At 34.1% G+C, this 22,633-nt stretch overlaps 1 protein-coding gene across 7 annotated transcripts in view; it reads right to left on the bottom strand.

Annotated features, from left to right (window-relative positions):
* DOCK7 (dedicator of cytokinesis 7) overlaps positions 1 to 22,633 on the bottom strand; it is a gene marked incomplete at both ends in the record, with an annotated part of 152,880 nt that overhangs the window by 113,725 nt on the left and 16,522 nt on the right. For all 7 annotated transcript variants that reach the window (XM_084242692.1, XM_084242693.1, XM_084242694.1 and 4 more), the window contains 9 exons: positions 235 to 315; positions 3,421 to 3,570; positions 4,466 to 4,532; positions 10,469 to 10,554; positions 10,932 to 11,144; positions 11,236 to 11,365; positions 15,378 to 15,446; positions 15,633 to 15,808; positions 21,707 to 21,812. In XM_084242692.1, coding sequence (XP_084098818.1) covers positions 235 to 315; positions 3,421 to 3,570; positions 4,466 to 4,532; positions 10,469 to 10,554; positions 10,932 to 11,144; positions 11,236 to 11,365; positions 15,378 to 15,446; positions 15,633 to 15,808; positions 21,707 to 21,812 — 1,078 coding nt within the window. The remainder of the gene's footprint in view (positions 1 to 234; positions 316 to 3,420; positions 3,571 to 4,465; positions 4,533 to 10,468; positions 10,555 to 10,931; positions 11,145 to 11,235; positions 11,366 to 15,377; positions 15,447 to 15,632; positions 15,809 to 21,706; positions 21,813 to 22,633) is intronic.

The following is a 22,633-nucleotide window of genomic DNA, read 5'->3' as shown; positions in this document are numbered from 1 at the left end:
TGTACTTGGTTTTCACCAAGAAAAAAAAATTTAAAAGAATCAGTTTTGAGGTGGCAGTTTTAAGACTAGCACAGCACATGATACAAGCTAGGTCACAAAGGATCTAAAGTAAGATAATCAGTAGACCAATAGAAAAAATTAATTAGTAGTAAAATTCTCCAATATGCTTTGCATAGTATTCTTTCAAATTACAATAGTAATGGTGTTGGGGAAATGAGAGGTATAACATTCTACCTTGGTGGCATCTGCTTCTTTAAAAATCATGTATGGTTCTGCACACTCTCCAATGTCTCCTTGCTGTAGGACTTTTTCTAGCTGTCAAAAGACAAACAGTAAAAATTGATTAATCTTGAAAGAAACAACAAGAAATGCCAAGGATGAATCAACATCTGAAACTCAATTAACAAATATACCACATTAACAAAATGACAAAAAAAAATTCACGTGATCATCTTAAGTGATGCAAAAAATCACTGGATGAAATGCAACACACTATCATCATAGAAATAGTCAATAAACTAGTAATAGAAGGAAATTACTTCAATATAATAAAGGCTACAAATGAATATATATATGGAACTATTACAAATACTTAGAAAACATACTTGGTAGCACTTATAATGATGAACTGCAAATATCCAATGACTCCTAGGAGTAATGTTACTCCTAGGACTATACTCAACAGAAGTGAATACTCATGGAATGCAAATGTCCACAGAAGTATTGATAAAAACCAAAAACTTAAATGAATGAAAATGGCTGTTAAAATAAATTATGATACATTCATATAATTAAATACTACAAAGCAAAGCACCTTTAAACCTGCTGTATATGGCAGTATGATTAACCACACAATCATGAAGAGGAGAAAAAAGCAAAACAAATGTATTATACTGTTGAATCTCATAGTGTTCAAAAATAGGCAAAACTGTAGAAAAGGAAGGGATATGAATGGAATAGGCATTGGGTAGTTTCTGGGATTCTGACTATGTTTTGTTTCTTAACCTGGGTGGGTGGTAACAAAAGTATTCACTTTAGAATAATTCATAAAACTATCTGATTTTTGTGTACTTCAATAATTGCCATATTTCAATAAAGTTAATTAAAATAATTTTATGTGAACTTTATTGTAACCCAAGTTTTGTTTGTCTACTTGTGGGTTGCTTTCATTGTGCATTCTGTTTTTCTTTCCAAAATAGTAGGCTTATATAAACAATAATTTGAACACAGTGATATTAACAGAAAACTCATATGCATATGCATAAACTAAATAAATGCTAATTTTCTATGCCAGGAGGATTTTATTTTTTGTTCTTATACAGCACTAATACACAGATTCCTTTCAACAAACAAAAATATCACAATGGGTCACAGGTGATTAAAGAAAATCTCCTAAAAATAAATCCATTAAAATTTAACATTTTAACTTGTTCATTTTTTTAAATAATAGAAAAGTCTTGTTCTTTGTATATACAGAACTTAATGTGTATACCAGTGTTTGTTCTTACACAATTAAATCACTAAGTAGAGACTTCTGTACAGACTTTTCTCAAAACATGTCACACATACATTTCTATAGCATTAAATTCTTCCACGCTGTAGCTTTAATTGCCATAAGTATTCCATTATATGAGTGATTTATCTCCTTATTTACTTATCCTTAATCCTATCTAAAACAATCAACCCCATGATGACAACCAAATCTTGCCACTCCATAATCTCATTATCAAGAAGTCAATATTCCGACCATCATTTCTTTCTTTCTAGCTCATTTCCTCAAATGTGTTCCATTTTATGAAAACTTATTATTTTGTCATTTAAAATAGCTACATGTATTATATTTTTCAATTGTATAAACATCTACATTTTAAGTGAGTTTCTTTAAACAACTATTGCTAAATCTTTGTTTTTAGAACTGTTCATTGTAACTAAGATTTACTTTAACCTGAATTCACAGGAATGTGTCCACAAATTAGGGCATTATTCCTGTGGGTAAACACGATAATTTCATAACAATCCACTTTATAATCTTATATAAAATTCATTACCCTTTAATGATAGTTATATGTATAAAGATAAAATGATTAAGAAATATATTTTAAGCTACTTTTAAGTCAAGGTCTAGTTAAGTTATTCTTTAAGTTACCCTAAATAATTTAGTAAGATCCAGACCTTAGATTTTGCAAATCTTATTATTAATTGGCTGACAGTCAAATCATAATGTCCCATAAACTCAACGATTTAGATTTTAATATTTATATCATTTAGGAGTTGAGCAATTAATTATAGTATAGCTCCTGTGGTGATTAATTTTATATGGCAACAAGGCTAGACTATGCTAATGTCTACATATTTAATCAAACACTAGTCCAGAGGTTGCTATGAAGGTACTTTTTAGAGAAGGCAGACTTTGAAGAAAGCACATTATTCTCCATAATGTGGATAGGGCTCATCCAAACACTTGACAGCCTTTAGAGCAAAAAACAAGATTTCCAAGGGAAATTCTCAAGACCACAACACAGAAACCTTGCTTGGGTCAATTTGAAGCCTATGAGGATACCGACTGAGAATATGACCTCTAAAATAACATATATGTCTTAAAGGCTATGGTCCAAGACCGTCTTTGCTTGCTATCAGGAGGGTCTCCAAGAAGAGAGGAAGCACATAGTTTTTTTTTTAAACTGACAGCGTTTATGCTTGAGATGAAACTGAATTCTACCTAAACAAGAGATGTGCTTATGTATACAAAGTAATGAACACCACAGTGACCACTGGTAGCAAACCAAGACCAGGGTAAGCTGGGAAAAGATAACTCATGCCCATATAAACAGCAGCAAAATTCCATGCCAAATGCAGGTAAAATTTTCAAAGCACCTGTGTCACTGGACACAGAATCTGTGTGATGCTCTATCACTCAGGGATTTAAAATTACTAAAAGCAAATAAATAAAAGTATGGATTTCTTCTCTTGAACAAAAAAGGAAAGAAAAAGAAAACTTGTCTGAGCTCTAGTATGCTGTATTGCAGAATTCAGACTCAAGACTACCATGCATAGTATCAGCTCTTATTTGAAATTCTAGTCTTCCAGCCTGCCAGCCTGCCTTACAGATTTCAAATTAGCCAGCCCTCACCATCACAAGTCAAAACTCCTTAAAAAAATTCTGTTTCTCTGTGTTTATTTCCATCCTATTAGTCTGTTTCTAGTCTGTTTCTCTGAAGAAATCTAACTAATATAGTCTCCTACTCAAGAAAAACTTAGGTAGTATCTACAGTGTACATCCAGTATTGTGTTAAGGAATATTAAGATGAAAAAAATAAGTAAAGGCAAAATCTTTGCCCTTGAAGAGCTGACAATATTGATAGGGAGACAAATATATAGACACTACACAGGTAAACAAATATACTAAACATTTATTCTCACCTTTATTACAAGAAAAACATCTTGGGAAGGATAAGTGATAGAAAAAATAGCTGATCTTGCCAGGGTGGTAATAGCAGCGGGGGGTACATGTGGACGTAACAATCCTTTCATCTGCTCAGAGTTAAGGTCAAAATAAAAATTTTCTGAAATCTAAAAAATACATTCATATATTAATTTTTAAAAACTGTACAATTTGCAAAAACTAAAAAAACTTATAAATATCCAGTCTTAAAATATTACAGATATTTGAATGTATTAGCATAACATACAGTTTATCATATATTTCACTGACCATCTTTACATATTTAAATTAAAGCAGAAGAAACATACAAACTATTTGGGAAACATAATGCATATAATACATTTATTCTAAAGAACCATATTACAAACTCTTGATTAAAAATATGATCTCTAGTAAAATATACAGTAATTATTATTGAGATGAATGACTAATAATTATTAAATTTAAAACCCATATTGAGGTTTTAAAAATTACATCTCAGCTCTTTTGATTTGGCAAATATAAGTTGCTGGAGCAGAGGTCCACTGCAGAAATCCACATTATGTTGACAGCTGATCACTGAAGGTACTTTAAGTTGCTACTGACATAATACTGAATATTAAATTAAGAAATGCTGTGTGAAATAGCCCTCTGAAAAATTCCTAGCTGTAATAAAGATAGTAAAACTCAGTATTTATGACAGATTTTAAAAATATATATATACATGATCTTTTAATAAAAAAATTAAAAATTATGTCAAAAAATTCAGTCATCATCATTCTAATCTTTCATACATTTGCCTAAAATGCATTTCTTGTTTTAGCTTTTCTATTACTTAAATTAAAAATAGTTGCTTTTGGTGAAATAAAACTAGTTATAAACTAAACTATTTTGCAGTAAAAAAATTAATAAATTAAATTTCTATTTTCTTTTAAAATGATTCATGTTTAATAATTCTCCAAAAGCTCATTACCTAGTCACCTTATAAAATGACTTAAAAACAGATATTTGTGATAAAAGACTCTTCAAATTATATAGCCTTACTTTTTTCTTTTCTTTGACATCATATAAAGCCAAACTTGCAAAAATAGGCTCAATTTCAATCTCAAACCTTTAGGGAAAAAAAGATGAAAACAGTTTAAAAATAAAATACAGAGTTGGAGAGAAACTCTCATTCCAAAAAATAAATTCTTTCAATACCTTGTATTTTCCTACATCAGTGCTACACCATCTACATTCCCCCTTCTTCCTGAAACACATGTTCCAAGTAAATCTTTCCATCCAAATCAACCATTATCTCCTTCACAAAATCCTCCCTGCTGTTGTAGACTATACTCTTCACTTATAAAACATAGTTTTACTACATTTTAAACAATTTAGTTATTATTATTTTTTTAAAGAAGATCCAACATAAACAGGTATTCAGAAAGGCTGAAAGTAAAAATAAGAGTGTAGTCAATTTACACTCATTGTGAAGGCCTATGTTTGGTTTAATTTCTAGTATTTTATGTTCATTGTTCTATACCTTTTCTGAGAGTTTTCTGTTCTTGCCTTCTTTTTGGATCGACAGAGATTCCCTCTTTCCTTTTATTGGTCTAGTATTTTCATTTGCTTTTTAATGGTTATCCAAGAACATTTAAAGAACATTATTTACCTTAAGTGGTCTAATATTGCTCAATATCTGTACTATCATCCTCAAAATCAGACTTAAAATGCTTTAACATTAGTCACTCACCAATTTATACTTTGTGTTAGATTTTGCATTCTATCTTAGTTATTTTAATCACATAAAATAGACTATTAAATACTGAGGTTTATTCTCACATATTCCATTTATTTACTCATGATCTCTTCCACCATATAAAATCCTTCTTCCTAAATAATTCCTCTAGATATTAAATTTTGATGATTAAACTGTTATTAGGAAATAGTCCCAGTTTTATCAGTCTAAAAAATTACTTCATCGGCAAAGATAAACAGCTGGGACTATATCAAATTAAAGACCTCTGTACCGCAGAAGAGACAGTAACCAAAACAAAGAGACACCCCATCGATTGGGAGAAAATTTTTGCACACAACACTAATGATAAAAGACTGATCACAAAAATCTACAAAGAGCTGACGCGACTCAACAAAAACAAATAACCCAGTCAAAAATGAGCAGAAGAGCTAAAAAGAAACTTCTCCAAAGGAAATGCAAATGGCCAACAGGTATATGAAAAAATGTTCAACATCACTTGTAATCAGGGAAATGCAAATCAAAACTACAAGATACCATATTACACCAGTGAGAATGGCACATACTAAAAAAAACTAGCAAAAACAAATGTTGGTAAGGATATGGAGAAAAATGAACTCTCCTGCACTGCTGGTAGGAGTGCAAACTGGTCCAACCACTATGGAGAACTGTGTGGAGATTCCTCAACCTGCTAAAGATGGAGCTTCCATATGATCCAGCAATCCCACTCCTAGGTATTTACCCAAAGGACACAGAAACATTAATTCAAAACATTAATTCAAACCTGCACCCCTATGTTTATACCACCACTATTTACAATAGGTAAGCTATGGAAACAACCCAAATGCCCAAAAATAGATGACTGGATCAAGAAGGTGTGGTACATATACAGAATGGAATATTACTCAGCAATCAAAAAAGATAAACTCATGCAATTTGCAGCAACATGGATGGAGCTGGAAGGGATCATGCTCAGCGAAATAAGCCAGAAAGAAAAAGAAAAAAAACGGATGGTCTCACTCATAACAGGAATTTAGAAACCTAAATAAGGGACTAGGGGGCCTCCTCGGTGGCGCAGCAGTTGAGCGCTGGGTTGGGAAGCTGCCCGCACCTGAGGAGCCGGTTAGATCCCCGGCTGCTCCCCGGCCACCAGAGGAGGGTCCCACATGGCGCGCAGACCTCTCCTGCCGCCCGCTGCTCCCCTCAGCAGTGTACTTCGGTCCTTCTGCCTGCTCTGCTCCCCGCTCTGGCTCTGGTGAATTCTCTCACCCTCCCGTGCTTCTGACTGTACCCAGTGCATGTATAAAAAACAAACAAACAAACAAACAAATAAAGCATGCCTCTATTAAAAAAAAATATATATATAAGGGACTAGGAAAAAGACTAATTATAATAAAGTAAAAATCAAAATCAACAAGCAACTATAAACCAGAGACATGCTACGGGGGGAAGGGGGGGTAGGGGGGCCAGGGGGAGGGAGGCGGGGGAGAAGGGAGTAGGATCACAAGGGGGGTGGGAATTGTATGGGGACTATAACCAAGATGAAAATGCATGCATTGTGCAAAAATGAAAAATGATGTAAAAAAATATATAAAATGAAAAAAAAATTACTTTATCATTCATAGATTTTTTAAAAATGGACATAAATTCTATGCATATAATCCCATTATGAGGTTAGTCTATTTCCCCAACCCTTGGATCTAGGTAGTCTATGACTTGTTTTGACCAATAAATATGATATTCTAAGAACTCCAATCCAAGGTGATATGTCTTACAAATCCAATGTTTTTTTTTTTTAAGATTTATTTATTTATGCATACAAGAGCTGGGGTGCAGACTAGAGGTGAGGGGGGACAAGGGGGTTGATGAGAGGAATTACCAGAGACATAGTGGGGATCAGAACAGGCAGACTGACTGAAATACACTGCTGAGGGGAGCAGCAGACAAGAGGGCAAGACAGGAGAGGTCTACTGCGTCATGTGAGTTAGCTCCCTGGCCAGGATCGAACAGATGCTGCAGTGGCAGCCAATAGCTTCACAGTGCTGGACTTAACCCCTTGTACCACCAGGGAGGTCCCCCAATCTCTTCTTGCTGCAAACTCTTCCAGCACTATACAAACAAGTCCAGGTTAGTCTAGTGGATAATGAGAGAAGCAAGGATACCTTCCCAGATGACATTAAGGCAACTGCCAAATATCTGATTGAGACACTCCTTAGATGACTATGCATGCCAAACTGAGTTTGTTAAAAACCCTAAAAAAAAATGAATCTTTTAGAAGTCTTCCTTATTGATCCTCAGTATATTGTTCTTCTGCAACATTTTTAAAATAAGTATTTACTTAAATCTATTACAGATACTTTATATTCTAAATTGGATCAGTCATTATCTGTAGTCCTTTGCAGGTCAGTGGTTTATTCTGCCATGTACAGTAATTTATGACTATAACTGTAATTCAATTTCTCTATAGAAATCTTTCTAAGTCTACATTTGAAAAGTAGGTCCCTCCAAAAAAACAATGGCATATGGTTTTCCAGGAACCTGGGGCAACTACAAATCTTGAACCACTGGAAACTACAAATTTCCTTGAAGTTTTCTGAGCCACACAGATAGTATGCAAGTTTATGGTTACAAATTCTTAGAGGAGTTTTTTCTTTTTCCTGTTTCCTATCTTTCTCTCTCTCCACTAAACCCAAAATTGTAACAGATTTACACCACTACCTCTTAGAATATTACTGCTATGAAATCTGGCAGTAGGCACTTATACAAGAATCTCTTTTCATGCTGCTCAAGTGCTTTGTGTATTCCATTAAAACCTGGGGTTGACAATAGTTTTAATCTTAAGATTAGCTATAGAATTCTCACCCCCTTGGAATTACTTCTTACCATTTCTACGCTTTCAAGAAATTCTTAGTTTTTTTATCAGCTGATCGTACTTGGGTGGAACTTTCCTAAAGTTCTAAATCACTACATTGTTGAATAACAGCTTTTATAATATCAGAAACAACTTTCTCATGCACGATAAGGCTATTCTTGGCTAAAACATAAATTAATTTCAAACAGGCTATCAGTTTCTGTAACTGACTGAAATATAATTTCTGGCCCATTATGAAATTACAAAGTCACCAAATTCTTCTTCCTTATACCTAGATTTTTCTTGTCATAGATAAATCAAAAAATGATTGATTTATCTATATAAATCATAGATAACTTCTTAGTTTAGAATTTTTAACAAGAACCAAACTAAAGCTAATGAACAAAGTAATGTGAAAAATTATTTTTCTAAGGAAAGATAAATTTGTAACTTTATTAGTCAAGAAGATCGTAAGTAAAACCACAGTAACACACCAATTCATATCCACCAGAATGACTATGATCAAAATGATGCTGAGTATAAAATTGTGCAACTGCTTTGAAAAGCAGTTTGGCAATTCCTCCAAAATTTAAACATGGAGTCACCATAGTTCCAATCCTAGGTATCTGTTCCAGAGAAATCTACTATACTATGAATGTCATAGCAACACGATGCATATTTGCTAAAAGGTGGAAACAAAGAAAATGTGGTTTATCCATCCAATGGAATATCACTCAATCATAAAAAGAAATAAAGTTCTGATACATGCTGTAACATACATGAATAATGAAAATATTATACTTTCCAAAAGAGGACATACACAAAGGATCACACAGTATATAATTTCACTTACATAAAATAAGACAAACTCATAGAAACTGGAAGCAAAAAGGTTGCTACGGGCTGAGTAGAAGAGAGAATGGAAATGTCTGCTGATGGGTAATGCTATGAACTGAATTGTATCCCCAACCCCCTTTAAATTCATACAGTTAAGCCCTAGCCTGTATTTGTATTTTGCATTTGGAGATAAGACCATTAAAAGCAAGTAATAAAAATTTAATGAGGTCATAATGGTGAGGGCCTAATCCAACAACACTGGTGTCTTATTGCTACAGGGCAATCCCGATATGAAATGTGTTGCCTCACTGTAAAGCCTCACCCATTTGCTTAAAAGGGACTTAGCATCTTTTCTCCCCAACACTATAAGAAAAGTGAGCAACCCCAGAGGCTCTCCCTCCATGTACAAATAAAGGAAAGGCCATGTGAGGGCATAGCAAAAAAAGTAGTCATCTGCAAGTCAGTAAGAGAGGCCTCATCAGAAAATTAATACTACCAGCAACTTGATCTTCACCTTCCAGGCTCTCAAACTGTGAGAAAATAAATTTTTGTAAGCCACCAAATACATGGTATTTTGTTATGGCATCCTCAGCAAACTAAAACAAATATGGAGTTTCTTTCTATAATTAGACAGTAGTGATAGCTGTACAACTCTAAAAATATACTAAAAACCATTGGCCTGTATATTTCAAAAGGGTGAGCTTATAATAGGCATATTATATCATTATAAAGTTGTTGAAAAAATATTATAAGAGCTAATGTTAGGTGTCCAGATATTCAAAAGACTCAATTTGCTGAATCTGTCTAACAGATTTCTGGATAAACCTGATGAAATATTAAAGTCTTATCTTTCAAAGGAAAAAAACTTCCCACGTTTTATCTATACAGGTTATCTGTCCCTATGAATTGTTTCTCTTAGAAAGCTTTATGAACTGAAAATTATTTTTGCTTGAGTCACAACTAATAATTAACTATAATGTTAACATGATATAATAAAAAAGAGTATAATGAGCATGGCATAAAATGAGCATGGCAGTTAACCTCTGCAAGTTAATCCTGCTGAGCCCTGGTTTTCTCATTTAAAAATGAAAATAGTATCTACCTCACAGAATTATTCTTAATACAGCATGAAATAAGACAAAGTACTTTGTGAAACACAATATAAATGTAGGATACATTACTTCCATGATACTAGGTCAAAAGTCACAACTTTTTTAAAAAAGGAAAAAATACATATACTTCAACTTATTCAAAAATAACAAAGTCTACCAAATAATAAATGTAAAGTAAACTCTTTATGGAAAAAAGTATTTTTGTCTTTATATTTCCCAAGTCAAGAATAACATCTGTTACACAATACAGATTTTAGTGAATGTTTTACAAGTTTTAAGACTAATTGAATGAATAACTGTGGCAAAGGGTCACCTCCACCTGTGAACCAAAAAGGTTCTAAAGCCCCATGTGTAACTATAAATGCTTAGTATAATTTAAAAATATGTACAGAAGAAAATACTACTCAAAAGGACATAAATATAAACATAAAATCTACTAGGATTTTTCTAAATAGCACTCAAAATACTATTCCAGAAAATAAAAGCTATACCATGAAAGAAATACTCACTTGAGTGATAAACATTTTACCAGAAGTCTTTGACCAAAATGTTCTTTGGGTACATCAGGAACACTAAGTCGTTCTATTGGTTCTTCCTACAAATTGACAAACACCAAATTGTACATGCTTATCACATTTCAAACCTTTATGATTTTTTATTTTTTTTCTTTATGATTTTTTTAAAGAAGTTACTTAATCTAATACCTTCAGTCTTCACAATTGAACATAGGAAAGAATGACCTACTTATACTCCAACAGAACTCTTTAGCTTATAAGTGCACTCAATTCACAGAAGTTACTCATTATAAATAATAAATTCACTAATGTGAAAATGCGTATTTCACTTATACAAATTACAGCTATGTTTTGATTAAATGTTATCCCCTATATTATTTTAATACTACATACAATTCATACTCTCAAAATATTTATCCTAATAATTACTTGATTCTTTCTATCTAAATATCTATACCTCATCTTGTGATGGATGCAAAGCAAAAAGTTCCTTATGACGGTTTGATTTCCTTTGATCATCATTTTGACGATCTATTTCTTCATTTGGCGTGCGATCCAGTAAATTGGGAAGCAAAGCATCAGGAAGTGAGTTTTTTAAGTCAAAAATACTGCAGGCCCAGCTGCCCCTTGGAGTATCATCTATTGACACTGAACGTCTTTTAAGATCATCCTGTCATGTAAAATAGTAAGTATAAATACATTAAAGAAAAAAAAACATTTAACAATAACTTCTTATAGCTACATAAAAATAAAGTTATTACTTGGTCATCCTGGTAGTTGCTGCCATCTGGAGCTTCATCAGATTCAAAGACCTGTTTTGGCAAACCTTTTTGCCTTTCTTTTTGTTTATCTAATGTATTGGGATTGAATCCTGTTCCCAGTTTATGATACCTATTCAATATAAAAGAGTTAAATATCAGTTTTTTTAATCTAGCAACTTTTTTTATCACCATCATGCCAACTGTTCTCTCCATTACTTCCTTATAAGAAATATATTTATAAGGATACATTCCAGCAGTTTTGAGAGTGCTAAACATATAACCAAAGGTTTAAGAAAACTCCCACTTAAAGTTCCTTTGATCCAACTAGATAGCAGATGATGAGTTTCCAGAAGTAAATCACATTCTTCTTTTCATGATAACTCTCTCTATATAAATGAACTGCATTTTCAATTCAAAGAGCTGATCAGTAATAAGAAAGGCTGGGAAGTCGGGTTAAAGAATAAAATGGGGGAGAAGAAAATATATACTGCATTAATAATATAAATTTTTAAAAGGCAAAAAAAAGTTATCAAATATTCAATCTTAAAATTTCAGCCACACACAAAAAATTGCTGTATATCATTATGAATAAAAGATCTTAACCTAAAACTGCAGATTTGTAAAATGAAAAACTGTTAAGATCAACATCACTGTGCACCTGTTTCACATAATTAAGATGTATTGTATTGAGTTTTGACAAGAGTTGTCATGTATGGCTAAGAATAACTCAAATTAATGTAACCTTGCTTCCTGACAACCCTATGTCCAAAAATATCAAGTAGAGACACTAAGATCAAAGAGGAGTTACTATTTTAAAACTTCATATGTCAAACTGGGAGAAATTTTTAATTGGAGTAAAAACAATGATTACCAGAAATTGATATGGGTCTTGCTATCTGCCAATTCAAGAAACAGAAACAAAACAATTTGAAAGGAATCAATCACATCACGTTTTGTTGCTCAAGGTATTAAATGTAATTCACATAAAATATATCCATAAAATAAAGCAGTTTTCCTCTGGAAGAACTAAAATACTTAAATATAGTAACATTAAAGGTATTTTTCAGAAGCAGATGTCTCAATCTTTCATGAAATGTTTAAAGTGCCTAAATTTGTAAAGGGATTTAGCTAAGCTATTCTAATAAACCAAAGTAGCACTGTTTTCTGCCACCTTTATTTTCTAAAAAATTTACAGTATGAAATTCAAGAGCACTGAAAAAAATAACCTGATTCATTCTCAACACTTTTTTTCTATGTTATTCTCTCCTCTGGTCAATTGCTATGATAAAGCTCTATATGATTATCCATCCAACCCCCACATACCACCATTTCTATGACTTCATATCTTGGCATTCTCACTCTCATTTATTCTGTTTCAGCCATGCTGGCCTCTTTTCTATTCCTTGAACATTCCCAGCATGCTTCAAATATAGAGCCTTTGCATGTACTGTTCTTCCCTCACCCTACTTTTTCCCCCAAATGACTTAACCTTCATTATAAACACTAAATGTTTACCTGTGTTTGTTTATTTAAGTATTTGTTAAATGAATAAAGTACTTTTAGTCCCTTTAACCTCCTATGCTGAATTATGGAATAATGTTGTGGCTTCATCTTATAGTTACTATACTTAAGTCATGTCAATTCTGCCATTAAACCCATCCACTAAATTTTTAATATTTCTTTACTCATCAAAATTTTATTTCAAAGATAATCAGTTCATCTTGTATATTCCATATCCTCTCACAACTCTTTGAGAATATTAATTAAACTATGAGTCACAGCACTATTCTATCTACTAAAGTCCAATAATTACTACTCTTACAAAAACAACAAAAATAGGGGCATCCCTGGTTGTGCAGGGTCAGTCACTGCAGTATGAGTTCGATCCCCGGCCAAGGGAGCTAGCCACATGGCACAGCAGACCTCTCCTGTTTTGCCCACTGCTCCTCTTGGCAGTGTATTTCAGTCGATCAGCCTGTTCTGTTTCCCACTCTGTCTCTGGTGAATCCTCTTACCACCCTCCTCCATACCTCTGGGCCTACACCCAAGTTCTTGTATACAAAATAAACAAAATCTTTAAAAAAAAGTGCCTCCCTGGTGATGCAAGGGGTTAAGACACAAACTATGAAACTGTCCGCAGCCATTGCAGCATGAGTTCGGTCCCTAGCCAGGGAGCTACCCACATGGCATAACAGATCTCTCCTGACTCGCCTGCTGCTCCCCTCAGCAGTGTATTTCAGTCATTCCTCCTGTTCTGTTCCTAAATTCTAAACCTGGCTACCCGACTTTTTGATCATGGGACCACAAAGATCTTAATTTACTCTGTACTTCAGTTACCTTATCTGTTAGAATCTTAAATTAGATGAGAATAAAATACCCAATAAAATTCTCAGTACATAGCAATTACCCATAAATGTTAATTATCTAACCCTCAGTCTAAATCAGGCCAGCAACCACATGGTTAGAACTAAGTAGCAGACTCCATGATTCTGAGGTTAATATATTTTACAACTAACTTTTTTTTATTAAGATTTCTGTTTATAAATTTCCAACATATATGCATAGAGATAAATACTTTTAAATTGTCTGATGGAGAACAGTTTTTTTCAGTACTGTCTGAAATCCTTATCAAAATTTTAAGTTCATAAAAACAGTTCTTCTTTATAAAGTCTAGTAGACTATGCTTTTATTAGGTCAGTCTAAAACTAAAAAGCATGTCAGCAATATCCTCCAGAGTGATGCCTAGCTCAATATTAAACCCAGTGAAATAAGACAGAAACCATAAGGGCAAAACAAAGAGCAATAGATACATCACTACTGCTAGCATATTTTAATACAGATTACTTTCATTTCTGAAAACTGAACTGTCACAACAGAATTCCTTACCACTTCAGCCATTATATTTCCTTTAGAAAAATAAAATAAGGTTCAGAAGTACTGGCATGAAAATCCTCCTTCATGTGTAAATCAGCAAAGAAAAGTAGTTTTATTTTATTGCCTAATCAAACTTAATTTTTTATACAGGCCATTGAAAAACATATTTTCTGATAAAATAAACCATTATTTTTAACAAATATTAATTTGATTAGACAGGAAGATCAAGGAAAGATCAATTAATAAATGGTAGAGACCTTTCAACAGCTTGATCTGGAAAAGCAGTTTTTAAAATTAAGTTTATTAACTACCTGAATTCCAATAGACAGACTGGTTTTTTTTTTTAAATAGAGGCATGTTTTTATTTATTTATTTATTTGTTTGTTTTGTTTATACATGCACTGGGTACAGTCAGAAGCGCGGGAGGGTGAGAGAATTCACCAGAGCCAGAGCAGGGAGCAGAGCAGGCAGAAGGACCGAAGTACACTGCTGAGGGGAGCAGCGGGCGGCAGGAGAGGTCTGCGCGCCATGTGGGACCCTCCTCTGGTGGCCGGGGAGCAGCTGGGGATTGAACCGGTGCTGCAGAGGCTGCGGGCAGCTTCGCAACCCAGCGCTCAACCGCTGCGCCACCGGGGAGGCCCTAGACAGACTGGTTTTTAAGAATAGAAAGTATTGGGCCTCCCCGGTGGCGCAGCGGTTGAGCGCTGGGTTGCAATGCTGCCCGCAGCCTCTGCAGCGCCAGTTCGATCCCTGGCCGCCAGCGAGGGTCCCACATGGCGCGCAGACCTCTCCTGCCGCCCGCTGCTCCCCTCAGCAGTGTACTTCATCTGTCTGCCTGTTCTGCTCCCCGGTCTGGCTCTGGTGAATTCTCTCACCCTCTCGTGCTTCTGACTGTACCCAGTGCTTGTATAAATAAATAAATAAATCTTAAAAAAAAAAAAAAAAAAACATGGATATGCATGTCTTTAAAAAAAAAAAAAAAGAATAGAAAGTATTCATCAATATCAACTCATGATTTCCTGAAAGAAATAGACTATAAATAATTATCACCATATATTATTAGTTATTAACGGCCTTTAATAATACAGAGATATTACCCCCATAAACATATTGTTCTGTAAGTAAAAGGAGAAAGTATGTATAGACAAAGGTTTCTCTTTTGCTTTTTTGGCTGCTGTTTCTAATGAATTTTCAGGTCTCATTGTTGATCTACATTAATCCATTTACAAATCCTACTACATATTTTAAAATACATAATAAATACTTACTTTCTGATTACAATTGCCCAGTCTTCTGTGTAACTTCTTATACAATCTCTAACATGTGGATCCATTTCACTATTTAAAAAAGAAAAAATATCTGTAATTTAGACAGAAAATTCATGTTATGAAATTGGTTGCGGCAGTTCTTTGCTCATATCATAGGAAACACCTCCACCACAAGAAATAACATCTAAATAAAATAATAGAAGTTAGCCTTTCTATAGTTAGACTAAAACAAAAAATGGGTGAATGTCTTCTTACCTTTCTTCAGGTACAGCTGAAACAAGGGTTCTGCAGTCCCGTGGACTATAAACAACTTCAATATCATCTGGAGGGAAATCAGTCAAATCCCTTAAAGGCCCAGAATCCACAGCTAATGGATGAGTAATGAGATATTCTTCCAAATCTACTGGATCCACTGCTTCAGTAAGGGGAACCTTTATAAAAAAGGGCGGGCATCAGAAGTGGGTAGAAAGGAAGAGACAGATGTAAAAATTAAGCTTCAAGTGAAGAAAAAATATTATTTTTTAAAATATAGTATACTTAAACCTAGTTGTTTTTGAAATTTCTGCCAGACACACTAAAGAAACAAAGTGTTGGCCTTCCTATCCTCCCTTATGTTTTAGATCATATTCTCTTTAATATTCTTCTCATAAAAATAATAATGATAATTAAAAATTTTATAATACTTTACAGTTTATAAAACATCCATTGGAGGGATTATTTTTACTTTTTTATATCTTTGGAAGACTTAAAAGTGCTAAGTTTCCAAACAATGTTTTTAATTTACTTGTTATCATTTATTACTGTTAAAATGCATAATCATACTGTGTGGTAGGTTGAAAAATGGCCCTTCAGAAGATCTCTGTATCCCAAACCATGGCCCTCACATGGCAACAAACAAACAAATAAATAAATAAATGGGTGTTTGGAAATAAGATTAATGACCTTAAAATGAGAACATTACCCTCAATTAACTGCATGGGTCCTAAATATATACACTTACATGAAGACTGAGGGAGATTTAGGTCACATAGAGAAGAAAGCCATATGAAGACATACCAAAGACAGATTTAAGGATTCTCTTTAAGGATAACAGAAATGATACACCATAGGGCCTCCCCGGTGGCGCAGCAGTTGAGCGCTGGGTTGCAAAGCTGCCTGCAGCCTCTGCAGCGCCAGTTCCATCCCCAGATGTTCCCCGGCCACCAGAGGAGGGTCCCACATGGCGTGCAGACCTCTCCTGCCACCCGCTGCTCCCCTCAGCAGTGTACTTCGGTCCTTCTGCCTGCTCTGCTCCCTGCTCTGGCTCTGATGAATTCTCTCACCCTCCCGTGCTTCTGACTGTACCCAGTGCTTGTATAAATAAATAAATAAAAATAAATCTTTAAAAAAAAAATGATACACCATAAGCAGCTGCTAGAATCTGGAAGAATCAAGGAACTTATTCTCTTCTAAAGTCTCCAGAGAAGGCAGCCTCTCCAAATATTTGATTTCAGCCCACGGATATCTGACTTCAGATTACTGGACTAAAAGACTATTTACTCTATGAGAATACAAATTTCTGTTGTCATAAGCCATCCAGCTTATAATAATTTGTTACCAGAGCCACAGAAAATTAATACATAAATCTTATTAAAAGTAGATAGCAATAGCAGAATATTCCTGGAATTCCCTAGTCAAGCTGAAAATACAATTTTTTTTAAAAGATTTATTTATTTATACAAGTGCTGATATACAGGCCAGAGGCGCGGGAGGGTGAAAGAATTCACCAGAGATAGAGCAGGGCGCAGAACAGGCAGAAGGACCGAAAGTACTGCTGAGGGGAGCAGCGGGCGAGACAAGAGAGGTCTGCTGTGCCATGTGGGACTCTCCCTGGCCGGCCGCAAATCAAACCGGTGCTGCAGAGCCTGTGGACAGCTTCCCAGCGCTGCGCCACCAGGGAGGCCCTGAAAATACACTTTTTAATAAGATATCCTACTTCTTAATTCAATTAAATTAGTTCAAGAAAGAAAAAAAATTCAGGCAAAAACTAAGAAAAAGTTCATAACAAATGGTCATTTTGGACCAATAAAAAATAAGAACATTATTTCTCAAGATGCATTTCTAAGTAGACAGTAAGTCATTAATAAGCTTCTTTAAACTAAATAACTAGTAACTTACATAGCAACATTTTATTTTTTTTTTAAGATTTATTTATGTTATACAAGAACTGGGGTACAGGCCAGATGTGCAGGAGGGTAAGAGGATTCACCAGAGACAGAGTGAGGAGCAGAACAGGCAGACTGATGCAATATACTGCTGAGGGGAGCAGCGGGCACAACGAGAGGTCTGCTATGCCATGTGGGACCCTCGCCTGGGACCCTCGCCGGCCAGCCAGGATCAAACCAGCACTGCAGAGGCTGCGGACAGCTTCACAACTCAGCACTCAACCGCCTGCACCATCGGGGGGGTCCACATAGCAACATTTTAAAGATATTAAATGAAATAATGACTACTACAACACAAATACTCAAAAGATAGTTGCTATTATGTCATTATTGTGTTTTCTCACTTAAAACTCTCCTTCAAATGAAGTCTGTAAGTTATGAGATACTATTACAATTCTACAAATAAAGGCATTTGTGCTCAAAGAAACAATCTGAAAATAAAATGATGGATTGAAATTTCAAACGGGGTTTTTAAGCTTTAAAATTCATGGTTTTTTTCTCCCTCTATCATCAATCTTGCCTAATCTGTTAAGTACATAGTACACTACCAGGATGTTTTTAACAGAGAAAAAGAAGCAATTCAATAGTGAAATGGAAATCTGTTCAACCATTGTTACTGAAACTATCAGATACTTACAAGGAGGGAGAGCGGAGAAGTGAAGCTCAATTCTTACATTACAACATATATAAAAATTAAATTGCAAAGGATCATAGACATAAGCATAAATGTTAAAACCAAGGAATGTGGGAAGAAAAAAAACAAATCTATTCTCCTCAAAGGACTAAGAGACAAGATGCCTACCAAAACAAAACTCTTACACTAACTGTTCTACTCCAGGCAAAAAAAATGATATGAAAAACTTGGTTTACCCATGTCCATACTATAAAATGCCAAGCAATGGGGAGCCAGATTTCACCCTCATCAATTATAACAAAATATCCATATACATCTGCACCAGGGTGATGTGAGAGAAGTCAGAGTGGGGAGTTGTGATTTTCATACCTACTATAAGGTAAAGAGTCTCCCACACCAGTCAGTGGATTCCACATAAGGAATTTGGACATTCACATCCATGTAGCAATGACAAAGTACTCTTTGCCACTTACCACTAGCAGTGTCAGAGACGGCCTATATACAATACATAAAGGGTAAGAGGACACAAGAATAGGCACTTTCTATACTTCACTCAAACTAGTAAAATGTCCACATCAGTAGTGCAATAAGTTATTTTATAAAATGCCTTAAGCATCCCACTAAAAGCCTAGACAAAGATATACAACCAACAACACTATAGATATACTAAGATGCACAATTTCACTTACATGAGTTATATAAAATAGGCAAATCATACAGACTGGGAATAGAGTTTACCAGGCATTGGAAGAAGAGGAAATAGAGTTAATGTTTAATGAGTTTAGGGTTTTAGTTTAGTATTTAAAAAAAAGAGTTCTGAAATATGATAGTGATAGTTGTACAACATAAATGCCATTGAGTTGTACATTTTGAAGTAGTTAAAATGGTAAATTTTATCTCATATACATTTTACTACAAAATAAATATTTTTAAATGAAAAAATGGTTAAAAGATTTAAAACAATGCTTCTCCACCAGTATATTTCTGGGTCAGTATACCTTTCAGGGTTGAAAGTGTCATAAATGACTACTCACTGAAAATAATGAAAAAGCCTGGGAATCTTTATACATGTCTAATCCAAAATGAACCTTTCCTCAAGGAATGACCAATCATTTCAAGGAAAAGTGTTAGGACAGGGAAGGAAAAGCTTGATAGCACTGAGACTTTAACCCCTGCACCACCAGGGAGGCCCACTCACATGGATTCTTTATGTATTTTAAATATTAATCCCTTTATCAGATGTTATTTGTAAATAATTTCTTCCTTTTTGTACTTTGTTTTTTCATTTTAGTGATGATTTCTTTTGCTGTTCAGAAACATTTTTAGTTTGGTTAAGTTCCCGCTTAATTTGCTTTTGTTGCCTTTACTTTCAGTGTTAGAGCCATAATTACAGAATTATGGTGAAGTAAAAAAAAAAATCAATATTTTTACTAGTCTGTCTACCTCTGTGTATGTTTGAAGATTTTCATAATTTATAAAGTACTTTTTCAGAGAGAATACATGAGCCCTGACAACCTTTTGAAGGTATTTTGACACCAAAAAAGAGCAAAGAAACATAAGAAATTGGAGACTGGTGGAAAAATGAGGCCAAAAGCAGAATTTTTTTTACATAGGAGAAATAACAGCATGCTTTTATATGGATGGAAATAAGGCAATGAATAGGAGGGAAAATAACATAAAAGAAAAAAAGAGAGGGGCCTCCCTAATGGTGCAACGGGTTAAGTCTCAGTACTATGAAGCTATCTGTAGCCACTGCAGCATGAGTTCCACCCCAGACCAGGGAGCTAACCCATGTGGCACAGCAGACCTCTCCTGTCTTGCCCACTGCTCCCCTCAGCAGTGTATTTCAGTCAATCTGCCTGTCCTGTTCCCCTCTCTGACTCTGGTGAAGCCTCTCACCCTCACCCCACCTCTGGCCTGCACAACAGCTCTTGCAGGCATAAAATAAGTAAAGTATCTTGGGCTTAGTGTTCTATAGATGTCAGTTAAGCCCATGAGGATACATTGTGCAAAAATGAAAAATGATGTAAAAAATAATATCAAATTAAAAATAATTAAAAATAAATATATTTAAATTAAAAATTAAAAATAAAAACACATATGTAAAACAAAAAAAATTAGTAAAATAAATTAAAAAAAAAAAAGAAAAGAGACTACTGCAATACTGTTCCTGAGAAACTGAGATCTAATGAATAAGTAGAGGGATCAGCTAACCACTTGTCTGCCAGCAGGTGATCTATAGGGACTGGTGAACAGGTAGATAATACATGTGTGCAGATAATAACTGGTTAACAGACATGTTAATAGAAATATTTGAAAGTTCTCATCTGATTGATTTAATATTTTTGTAAAAAGAAAGCCATGTCATTAAAATGGGAAAGAGTGATAAGAGTAGAAAGAGTAGAAAGCGTGAAATATGCCAACTAAAATAGTAAGAGAATAAACCAAGTAAGAGGACACAAATGTTTGCCTAGCAATGTTAAAGTTCTATGAGGTAGTGGTCCTAAATTTAAGGTGAGACCAGTCAATAGGATAGGGTATTTTTTCTCCTAGCCACAATCAAGTACATAAGTACAGGTATAAAATAACAACTGAGTTGAATTTAAGCAACTCTGAGGTTTGCCAAGTGGTAAAATGACATGATTTTGCCAAGTGGTACAATTGCCAAGTGATACAATGACATGACAGGATATTAAGGAAATCAAGGGCACATTCAAGAAAGCAATTATGATCAACAAATAATTTGTTTGGTAAGCAGAAAAATCAGGACATCAAGGGGTAAGGAACAAGAAAAAGTTAGTAAGAGTATAAATATGTCATTACAAGCCAATTGCGCTGTTATGATCTGACATACCATTTTGTTCAGTAACTGGTACTAACTCATAACTAAATAGAAAGTGTTAACATGTTACTTTACCCAAGTCATTCCTATTCACTTTTTTCATTTTTGACAAATGGAGGTATGTTTTTAATTCATATTCTTATTTTAACTAATAAATAACACTTTTTACTTATTAACAGCATGCCAGCTTTTTTAATAAGAAAACATAATTAAATCTCTGACTGACATACTACCCGGCTTACAAAAATGATTCAACAATTATTTCTTTCTTTCTAATAAAGGAGACAGAGATAATACCACAAATCCACATAATTATTTAATTTTTATTTTAGTACCTATTTGTACAATAGATTTCTAAATTTGCAAGTAATAAGTCACATTACCTTTGGGGAGTTCTGATTGCAAAATTCGAGTTGATTAAATTCTGAATGTAAAATTTCAGAGTTTGCCAGGAAATCAACACTTCTATTATACCTCCTAACACTCACTCTCCTCCAACTCAGATTTCAGGAACAAGTGAGGCAGCCACAAGTAAGGTAATAAGACTGGTGGATAGAAACCAATCTACTGGCTCTTTTCTTTCCACTACTGTTTCATGGCCTAGTCAATAATACACCAACATATACCATATTTTAAATATGCTACTTACTGTGGTATGATGGGATATATTGCCAACAATGTTGAGGTTTTTCAGCAGTTGAGGAGAACCACTATATTGTCCAGAGATCTGCTTCCTAACTTCAGCAGCCACCGTTCTATAACAGAGAAAGCAAATATACTATTTTAAAAATAAAACAACTTAAAGTAGAAAGAAACTATGTTTATTAATGATTCATTTGAAAGAAAAAATCTCAGCATATGAACAAAACTATAAATTCATAAAATATTTCAGTAACTACTAATTACAATTAAAGTATCTTTATAATGCTGACATAGGTAGGCTGTAAGAATGACAACAAACTTACATGTGCCTTTTTTTGAAAATGGCATTTTAGAAAACAGATGCAGCAAAAGCTATAATACTGTATATACTCTAAGGCTATAAAATTAATTTTAGACTATGAAAAGAATTAGGAAGAAAAAAAACTTCTTTCCTTGCTAAGATTACTAGTTCCTTACTCATCCCCCTGAAAAATATTCCCTATTTTTACTTAACTAATAAAAAAAAATCCTCATACTCTGGCATTAATAACTTTCCATAATCTCACCATCATCAGTCATACTTGACCTTCCCCAAATTCTTATCAATGAACATAATTCGCTTCCTAGAATGATATTTCTCTTTTATGTCTACCAATACCATTCTCAATTAGTTTTAAGGGTAAAATTCAAATGATGAGATTTCTATATAAATTTCTTGGCTTGCCATAACACCATTCTTCTTTAAAACTTTAGAACATCAATCATAACTTGCATTTTCATCTTTCCCAGTTATTCTTTCTAAATTTCAAGTATGTTCTATACAAAGAGGCAGTGACTTCATTTATCTTTGTTTTCCCTAAACTATTTTAGCACATGGCACTCAAAAAAAGGTGAACCTTTATTCTAATGAAATACACAATATTACTGAAGTTAT

Source organism: Talpa europaea (genome assembly GCF_964194135.1).
Source record: "Talpa europaea genome assembly, chromosome: 9".
Classification (NCBI taxonomy): Eukaryota; Metazoa; Chordata; class Mammalia; order Eulipotyphla; family Talpidae; genus Talpa; species Talpa europaea.
The sequence above is the reverse complement of the archived record's forward strand: the minus strand, read 5'-3'. Positions and strand labels throughout refer to the sequence as shown.